This window comes from Dipodomys ordii, unplaced genomic scaffold (assembly GCF_000151885.1).
Source record: "Dipodomys ordii isolate 6190 unplaced genomic scaffold, Dord_2.0 Scaffold128, whole genome shotgun sequence".
NCBI classification, from domain to species: Eukaryota; Metazoa; Chordata; class Mammalia; order Rodentia; family Heteromyidae; genus Dipodomys; species Dipodomys ordii.
The window spans coordinates 401,286-411,324 of record NW_012267344.1 but is presented as its reverse complement, the minus strand read 5'-3'; the positions used below and the strand labels follow the sequence as shown (position 1 = coordinate 411,324).

At 50.2% G+C, this 10,039-nt stretch overlaps 1 protein-coding gene across 2 annotated transcripts in view; it reads right to left on the bottom strand.

Moving 5' to 3' along the window:
• Positions 1 to 579: 579 nt before the first annotated feature.
• Abhd5 (abhydrolase domain containing 5) overlaps positions 580 to 10,039 on the bottom strand; it is a 27,234-nt gene continuing 17,774 nt past the window's right edge. Inside the window, exons 4-8 of one of the 2 annotated variants that reach the window (XM_013030334.1) lie at positions 4,600 to 4,754; positions 3,925 to 4,036; positions 2,978 to 3,164; positions 1,704 to 1,807; positions 580 to 727 (exon numbers count right to left, since the gene is read on the bottom strand). In XM_013030334.1, the coding sequence (XP_012885788.1) occupies positions 1,718 to 1,807; positions 2,978 to 3,164; positions 3,925 to 4,036; positions 4,600 to 4,754 (544 nt within the window). In that variant the 3' untranslated portion in view covers positions 580 to 727; positions 1,704 to 1,717. Of the gene's footprint in view, positions 728 to 1,249; positions 1,808 to 2,977; positions 3,165 to 3,924; positions 4,037 to 4,599; positions 4,755 to 10,039 lie in introns of those variants that run through there. The other variant, XM_013030333.1, reaches the window with a different exon arrangement.

The window sequence follows — 10,039 nt, the reverse complement described above, 5'->3', positions numbered from 1 at the left end:
ATCCTCAGATCTCAGCCTCCTGAGTAGCTAGGATGACAGGCGTGAGCCACTGGCGCCTAGCTGGTTTGGCCCTTCTAATGTAAAAAATATTTATGAAGGAAGGCGTTTAAAAAGTGACCTCTAAATATGATTCTGAAACAAACTCTTTAAGTGATATGCTTGTTTTGTGTGTGCTGGTAACTTGGGCTTTTACCCAGGCCTGGGTGCTGTCTCTTAGCTTTTTTATTCCAGGTTGGTGCTCTATCAGTGGAGTTAAAGTTCTACTTGTGACTTTTTTTTACTAGTTAATTAGACTTAAGAGTCTCACAGACTTTCCTGCTTGGGGTGGCTTTGAACTGTGATCCTCAGATCTCAGCCTCCTGAGTAGCTAGGATGACAGGCGTGAGCCACTGGTGCCTGGCCATTTCTCTCTCATTTTGTAAAACGGTGCTAACACCCTCATGGCAGATACTCGCAAGAGACAGAATGGTTGTGACGTAACTAAAAGCAAGTAATCAGCGAGTTGATCAGTACAAAAGGAAACACAGCGGTTAATTCATTTTTGGTGTCCTGGCTCACAGTAGCACCATTTTTTTAAAAAAATAGTTTAGAATGAAACCCTGGTTTTGTTGTCATGTACAAGAGAGTCAGATGTTCATAAAGATACAACATGACTTTGCTTACTGGAAAGCCAATAGTGGTTCAGATCCGCTTGAAGGAGGAAGTGGTGTTCGCTGCATCCTTGGTCCTGGAAAAGAACAGCATTCATGCGGAGGGAAAAGGGTACAGATATGTAGTGAAGGCTTCTTAGGACTTGAGTCACGGAAGTATTCGTGGCACTGTCTTAGAAGCACTGAGTTAAGTCACACAAATGTCCCCAGGTGCTATCTAGCCAGCCAGCTTTGAAGATGAAAAACAGAAAAAGTAAAGCTGTGACTGACTCTTTTTTTTAAGTATCAGTCGTGGGGCCTGAACTCAGGGCCTGGGCGCTGTTCCTCAGCTCTTCAGCTCAAGGCGAGCGCTCTACCCCTTGAGCCACACTGCCGCCTTAGTGGGGGTTCATTGGAGATAAGAATCTCATGGACTTTCCTTCCTGGGCTGGCTCTGAACTGTGATCCTCAGATCTCAGCCTCCTGAGTAGCTAGGATGACAGGCGGGAGCCACCGGTGCCCAGCTTGACTCCTTTGTTTTTAAATCACTCCATGTCAAACCCGAGGTGACGTATTGGAAACACAGACACATTTCTACAGAAAGCGCACAGGGGCCGGAGTTAACTGAATCCATTATTAGGCAAGGTTGAACTAAGCAAAGAAAATAAGAGTGCATCTTTTACAGAATGTATCCGAACAGACCCAGAAATCATTTGGTTAAATTGGCAATAAAAATGTAAGCACCCAACTGCCAAAGTTAGGTAGAAATGAGAAAAGTCAGTTGGGCGATTACAATGGTTCAGTACATCAGAAAGGACACACCACCTTTTATTTAAAGCTACTAAGTTTGAAGACTTGTGTATTCCAGGTCGAGGAGGAGAGAAGGAAGCCATTCTTCCGGAAGGCACTAATGGTTTGTGTGTGCAAACGACTCCAGGAGGAAAATGTGTGCAAGGACAGGCAGGGGCGCGGGGCTTGGTGCCTTCCTCGCTCTCCAGCATGACTGTGGATGACGCTGGAGAGATTTGGTGGGGGGCCACCCACCACCTGCTCGCACAGAGGCTGCCACTGCACCTGCGGCTGCGTGCTCAGTCCACCGTGTTGCAGATCTCCTTCACTTTCTGGTTGAACTCTTCAGGTTGATCTGCGTAGACATAATGCCCTGCTCCAAGAATAGCCTGGGTGAGAGAGAGCAGACATGGTCAGCGAGGCAAAGCGTCACTACCACGCAAGATATATGAGTCCCTAAAGATACTGGAAAAGCTGGGCGCTGGTGGCTCACACTTGTCATCCTAGCTACTCAGGAGGCTGAGATCTGAGAATCGAGGTTCAAAGCCAGCCTGGGCAGGGAAGTCTGGGAGACTCTTATCTCCAATAAACCACCAGAAAACCAGAAGTGGAGGTGGTTCAAGTGGCGGCGTGCTAGCTTTGAGTGACCAAGCTCGGGGACAGGGCCCAGGATCTGTGTTTAAGACCTAGTACCCACACACAGAGCCCCTAAACAAATGGAAAGCGAGACCTGGCGAGACAGCGGAGAAAGTGGGCAAAGTCAGGGGTGGGGTTCGAGAACTAATTCTGCACCTGTCCCCCTCCCCCCCTCCCTCCCCCCAACCTGGCCTTTCCACAGAGAGAGTGCCGAAGGTCCGCTCAGAAAGGGGACAGGATTGGTGTGGGTCAAAGCTGGGCAGGTAGCGCCTGTCTGTAATCCCGGCACTGGACCCTTGCAGGCCCCGCCCCTGCCCCGCCCCCTGAGGGGCGTGCACTCACGATGGTCTCCTTGCAGGCCCCGCCCCTGCCCCGCCCCCGAGGGGCGTGCACTCACTACAGTCTCCTTGCAGGCCCCGCCCCGCCCCCCGAGGGGCGTGCACTCACGATGGTCTCCTTGCAGGCCCCGCCCCCTGAGGGGCGTGCACTCACTAGTCTCCTTGCAGGCCCCGCCCCGCCCCGCCCCCCGAGGGGCGTGCACTCACGATGGTCTCCTTGCAGGCCCCGCCCCGCCCCCCGAGGGGCGTGCACTCACGATGGTCTCCTTGCAGGCCCCGCCCCCGCCCTGCCCCCCGAGGGGCGTGCACTCACGATGGTCTCCTTGCAGGCCCCGCCCCGCCCCCCGAGGGGCGTGCACTCACGATGGTCTCCTTGCAGGCCCCGCCCCCGCCCTGCCCCCCGAGGGGCGTGCACTCACGATGGTCTCCTTGCAGGCCCCGCCCCGCCCCGCCCCCCGAGGGGCGTGCACTCACGATGGTCTCCTTGCAGGCCCCGCCCCCGCCCCGCCCCCCGAGGGGCGTGCACTCACGATGGTCTCCTTGCAGGCCCCGCCCCGCCCCGCCCCCCGAGGGGCGTGCACTCACGATGGTCTTCACGTGTGAGTGTGGCCGCAGCGACTGGATGCTGGTGCCCGAGTTGCCGTCGATGCAGGACCGGGCGCCGAAGATGACGGAGACGGGAATGGCGGCGTCCATTTTGCCAATCCGCTGCAGCATCGGCCTCTTGGCCCACCCGTAGGGGATTGTCATGTTCTTGAAAGCACTCTCGCCACTTGAAAGGAGAAAAGTGCACACTGCGCGTGACTTTGGGGGGGGAGAAGAGTCCAGGTCGCAGCCTGACCTCTTGTCCACCCACAGAACCTCACACCTGTCGTCCTGGCCACTCAGGAAGTAACAGGTTGGAACTTCAAGGCCTGAGCAGGCAGACAAATCAGTGAGATTTCCCCCATCTCAATTAACGAGCTGCGTGTGGTAGTACGCACTGGGAAAGCACAGGGAAGACGGCAGTCCAAGGCCACCCCAGATGCACACAGCGGACCTTACCAGGAAAAGAACCAGAGCAAAAAAATGGGCCAACCAGGGGCTGGGAAGGTGGCTCAGTGGTAGAGCACTTGCCTCACATGCATGAGGCCCTGGGTTCGATTCCTCAGCACCACATAAGCAGAAAAAGCCGGAAGTGGCGCTGAGGCTCAGAGTGCTAGCCTTGAGTGAAAAAAAAAGCTAAGGGACTGTGGTCAGGTCCTGAGTTCAAGTCCCAATACTGGTACATACACCTGAATTGCCTGGTGGCTCATGCCTATAATCCTAGCTACTCAGGAGGTAGAGCTGTGAGGATCATGATCCAGAGCCAGCTGTGGCAGGAAAGTCCGTGAGATTTTCTTCTCCAATGAACCACCAGAAAAGCAGAAGTGGTGCTGTGGCTCAGTGGTAGAGTGCTCGCCTTGAGCAAAAGAGCTCAGGGACAGCGCCCAGGCCCTAAGTTCAAGCCTCGGAACTGGCAACAAAACACACACCCGAGTCACGGCGCCTACCTGGGGGTCTGCACGTTACAGTGGTAGATGTATTCTGTCACAGTGTCATCGTCGAACATCGAAGAGTACTTCCGCTTGAAATCAGGCCTTAAGCGCTGCACCAGACTTAACCCTGTGTAGCAGGAAATAAAACCGCCATGTTTTCCCTGACAGTTGATAGCAACTTGGTACTAAATGGTGCAGCAAGTTCAGAGCTTGTTCAGGCGGGGCTATATGAATATACACATAACGTGCACTAAAGAAAACGTACACACCCTGGAAACTACTACTGTCTTCACCTCCCCAAGTGACCACTAAAACAAGAAAATATATTCTTTAAATATTTCTAGTAGACAAAGCATCTCTCTCTCTCCTTGAGGCAGCCTTGCTATAACCCAAGCTGGCATAGAGACCCCCCCAATCCTCCTGTCTCAGCCTCCCAAGTGCTGGGATTAAAGGCATCCCCCATGCTACCCAGCAAGGTTTTATTTCTTTAACTGGCCTCCAGCGATCACAGCACTCCACCAGCAACTTGGTGTGATTCAAGCCACCTGGATTCTCAGACTGGGCAGGTTCTGTGTAGCGAGTGCAGTTCCCGCGTGATGGCTCCTTTCAGCTTAAGTCTATTATCTGCTCCTAAGTGAGGGAATCTCTGTCACCCGTGAAGCGCTCTGCTTGCCCCATGGAAGCACTTACCGAAGGGCCCTGCGATCCTGAGGCCAGCTAAGGGGTTGAAGGGGGTCAGGGCTGCTCCTAAGGCTCGGATCCAAACAGGGATCGGTCTGTCTTGATCGGCCAGGTCTGGTCGCTCGGGAAAACCCCAGGGCTCCACTAAAATGAGGTGACTAACCCTGAGAGGGGAGAGAGAACAGATTTAGATCCTTTAGCATAAAGAGCTCGTTTATGTGGTATTTCGAATCATTATTAAACATTTCTAAGAATCTACAAGGTAAATGTAGACTCAGGCTCACGGGGTTACACATCACTTGAGATTCAAGAGATCTTGGGTAGTGCGTTAACACAGAGCTTTATTTATAAAAAGATCGAAATGTGACCAGGTACTGGGGGCTCACGCCGGTCTTCCTAGCTACTCTGGAGGCTGAGATCTGAGGATCAGGGCTCGAAGCCAGCCTAGGCAGGAAAGTCCATGAGACTCTCATCTCCAATTAACTACCCCCCCCCCAAAAAAATAAGTGGAGCTGTGGCTCAAGTGTCAGAGCACTCGCCTTGAGCACAAAAGCTCAGGGACAGCGCCTAGGCCCAGAGTTTAGCACACGAGCATGTGTGCACCCATGCACAGACACACACAGACACACACACAGACACACACACACATCATCTAAATGTTATGTTTGAAAGGAAAACATAACAGCGGGCAACACAGATCCATGGCCACTCAGAAAAATTCCACCTTCCTGGAAGTTGACATCACAGCTGACTCAAGGTTAATATCACACCCATAAAGGAGCCTTGGATACTCATAATAGTCTATCACCCGGCTGGCTGGGAAGGTGGCTCAGTGGGAGAGTGCTTGCCTAGCATGCATGAAGCCCTGGGTTTGATTTCTCAATACCACCTGCACAGAAAGAGGCAGGAAGTGGCGCTGTGGCTCAGGTAGTAGAGCGCTAGCCTTGAGTCAAAGAAGCTCAGGGACAGTGCCTAGGTGTTCAGTTCAAGCCCCAGAACTGGCCAAAAAAAAAAAAAAAAAGGTAAGAAAAGTCTATTACCTATGAATCAATCATTCTAAAGACATGAGGATTTAAAATATATTCAGATGGGCTTTTAAAATAAAACCTTTTGCCGGGAAGTGTTGGCTCATGCCTGTCATCCTAGCTACTCAGGAGGCTGAGAGCTGAGGATCATGGTTCAGAGCCAGCCTTGCAGGAAAGGCCGTGAGGCTCTTTATCTCCAATGAACCACCAGAAAACCAGAAGTGGTGCTGTGGCTCAAGTGGTAGAGCTCAGGGACAGAGCCTCGGTCTAGAATTCAAGCCCCAAGACCCACTAAATAAATAAATAAACCTTTTCACAAACATGAGACTAATGTAGCATGGGCTATACAAGACTAATAAATCCTTTAGCTTGGGGAAAATGGAATTTGGTGAGATACAGCATATCTATCTACCCTACTTTTTTTCTGGTCAGTTATGGGGCTTGAACTCAGGTTCTAGGCACTGTCCCTGAGCTCTTTTTGTTCAAGGCTAGCAACTCTACCACTTTGAGCCACTTCTGGTTTTCTGGTGGTTCAATGGAGATAAGGCGTCTCATGGATTTTCCTGCCGTTGGCTGGCTTTGAACCGTGATCCTCAGATCTCAGCCTCCTGAGTAGCTGGGATGACAGGCGTGAGCACCAGTGCCCAGCTTCTACCCTACTTTTGACATCATGAACTATTAACATCACCATCTACTCATCCTCTCCCAAATTTCTTTACCAACCAACCAGATGTATTCCAACCTCATAGATAATTGTCCCCTATCATTAAGAGCTTTAATTCCAATGTCATATTCAATTATCTCATTGTTACTCATAGCTTTAATTCTTCCATGAAATTTGTTCCTGATAAAGAAAAAAAACAAACCGAATGACTCAGGAGGCTGAGATCTGAGGATTGTGGTTCGAGAAAAGTCTGTGAGACTCTTAGCTCCAATGAAGCACCAAAAAGCCAGAAGTGGAGCTGTGGCTCAAGGGGTAGAGCACTCGCCTTGGGAGTGGCCATGTGCTGAGTTCAAGTCTCCGTCCCAGCGCGCGCGCGCGCACACACACACACACACACACACACACACACAGAAAATAGCATAAGCAACATCAAGGTAGAGGTTAAGCTTCATTTTTACCTATGATCCCTCAAGATTTCACAGCACTGAGACCTGTGGGCGGGAGCTGGGAATCTGTGCCAAGCACCCAGGCCAGCTTTTTACCTTTCCTTGAAAGAACTGGGAAGCTCACTTGCTATGAGGAGTTGCCTGGGCTTAATGTGCTTGTGTCCGATTATCATTCCCCAAACCTAATATTCCTAGGATAATAATATGTCAGAGGTCACTGTAATGGGATTGTGAAGTCAGGAATTCAGGGTTAGGAATGAGTCTAGTAAGGGAGCACGCGTGAGTCAGCCTCTCAGAAACTGTCCAGATTTAAACTACGGGGAAAACAAGAAAACCGGCAGAACAGGACCTAGGGAGCAGCCCATGAGTTTTGAAACACAGACAGGCCCATTTCTTTCTCCAATCAGTCCTGCGAGTCTGCCTTTTGCGCTGTAAGGCTAGCTCTGCACCACTTAGAGCCACAGTGCCACGTCTGGCTTTGTAGCAGTTAATTGGAGATCAAGAGTCTCATGGACTTTGCTGCCCAGGCGGGCTTTGAACCATGATGCACAGATCTCAGCCTTCTGAGTAGCTAGGATGATGGATGTGAGCCACTGAGGCCTGGCTCCTGAGCTCCAGCTTTTAAAGGAAAGGCAGTGGGTTGAGATAGGAAACTTCACTGTCTACATGGTGGCTGGACAAAAGAACCGTCAGTCTCAGAAACCAAATGTCCCAGGAGATCCATAGGACTTTGTTACCCAACAAGGAAAGGAATGAGGAAGAATGAAGGGAAAGAACTCGGTGTTCAAGGAAGGTGCTCTGCAGATGAATGGACCCCAGAAAGCTCCTGGTGACTGTTCCAAACACCCGGGGTGTGGGGGAAGAGCTTTTCCTCTCCACGGGAGCAAGTGAGGTGAAGCCACGGGGAAACTCTTCAAGACGGAAGTAGCTGAACACTTTGGTTGGTGATGACTTACTACAACCTCCTCCATTATAACTTGGTCCCCACTTTCTTTGGGGGTTGTTTGTTTGATCTGTTTTTTGGGGGGGAGGGGGAGGGCTGCATGGAGACAAGGCTTCTGCTATGTATCCCAAGCTATGTACCCCAGGCTGGCCTCAAACTGGAGATTCTCCTGCTTTCTGCTTCCCCAATGCTGAGATTACAGGCATGCACTACCCAGCTTGCTAAACACTTCCTAAGTTAAAAAGTTAAAAAGTTCTATGATCTGCTTCTTCTTCTTCTCCCTTTGGAACAGATACCTGTAAAACACAGTCTTTGTAAGGGGAGGAAAATTAGAGGGAAAGGCTGGGCACACGGAAGAAAGTGGGGGGGGATACCCTAGATCTTACTGCTGACTTACTTTATCCTTCCTTAACGCAGGAAGATTTACAGAATGGAAACCCAAGACAGCTCACACAGCTAGTGGCCCTGCTGTGTGTGACCCTGCAAAACACCTGCTGGATGAACAGATGAAGGACAGGAAGACTTCCTTTAATTAAGAAATGATACCATCAGTGGTTTAAAAAAAAAAAAAAAGGTAGCTGCGACTTAAAAACTATGCTAAAGCTTAAGAGCACGAATGTGATCCAGCTGTCTCTTCAGAGATCTTTTAGAAGAATTCAAACAAAATGGCCCCGCAATACGAAGTTTGCTCAACAGAAACTGAACACCATCAGTCTGACTTGTGGAGGCCGGCTCAGGCAGGGTGTAAAGCTTGTGACAGCTGCATCTCCACAACCACCACCACAAAAAGCTGGACATGGTGATTTCACGCCTGTCTTATTAACTAAAATGGGAAGCCATACATAAGAGGGTTACAGTCCAGGCTGGCTCGGAGGGGGGGAGGAGGGGGGGTAGAAGGGGGGGAAGAAGCAAGACTCGATCTGATAAATAACCAGAGGAAATGGCACTAGAGGCCTATAGCCTGCCAAGCGAGCATGGAGGCCTTGAGTTTAAACCCCAGTACAGCCAAAAATAAATAAAGTGTTACACCAGTTGGGACTAGAGGCTTGGGAGGAAAAAAAGAAAATAAGAGAAATTTAAAAAGGAAAAAGGACATAGGCCTGACTTCCTAACAAAGTCTGTAGAGTACAATGATTTGGCAGCAACCAAAGGAACTTAAACATCCTGATGAGCGTCAGCATGCTCATACCCATGAATTTGGTGCTGATACTTAGTGGTTCTAGGCTCTGACACAGTGTGTAAGTTTAGTGTTTGGCATTGGATCCATTCAAATGTAGGCCGTCCAATGAAATCCAAACGTTGGCTTTGGTTTGATGCCTGGTACTGTTGTCCTTCATACACTGTGACGTTCTGGATTCCTGAAGGCACCGCCTACATCCCATTTCCTTACTCCATTTGCAGCAATGACTGCAAGTGGAAATTCCCCCAACTGATTTCATCAGTTGGTAGCTATGAAGGGTTAGGACCCCAGGACGATGTGGAGGGTGTCATATCCAGGGTCTAACCCGCCGAGTCCCAGGTGCCGTCTCTAGAGATAACATGAAGACATGATACATTACAGCCATAATACGTGCCCGATGCCAAGCGCATGCCCACAAACAGCGGTCATCTTCCCCTCTTCCTTCTCCTCCTCTCCCTACAAATAGTGTTTGTCACTAAGACTAGGATAAGATACGATGAGAAAAATCCTAACATGCCCACGAGGAGGAGAAAATACAGGGTTGGGTTCTCACTTGACAAGACTATTACGGTCTAGCCTGTACCAAATAAGAGCTCTCCACAAAAAGCAGGTATGAAAGCTGAAGTTTAGACGGTGATCCTGTGGAAAAGAGGTTGTGATGGAGAACACCAAACACAACCTCTAGTACATAAAGCTACTGTATCACACAGCACGTTGTAAAATCTGTGACTGGAGTCATGCCACAGGGGTGGTACCAAGCCAGGAGCTTTGAAAGTGGCCACTCATCTCTAGAGGACGCAATGTCACCGCCCACCCTAGATTCCAAAATGAGTCCAGCGGTTATCACACGGATAGTGGAAAATGCGGATGTTTACTCTTTGCTTTCCACAACCACGACCAAAAACACAGGTGAATTTTCTCAGCACTCCGATGTGCTGGCACTTGACAAATGAGATCAAGAAAGGAACCAATTCGAGCCAGGTGCTGGTGGCTCACGCCTGTCAGCCTAGCTACTCAGGAGGCTGAGATCTGAGGATCATGGTTCAAAGCCAACCCGGGCAGTAAACTCCGTGAAACGTTTTTTTTTTTTTATTTTGTCGGTCGTGGGGCTTGAACTCTGGGCCTGGGCGCTGTTCCTCAGCTCTTCAGCTCAAGGCGAGCGCTCTACCACTTGAGCTACAGCGCCACTTC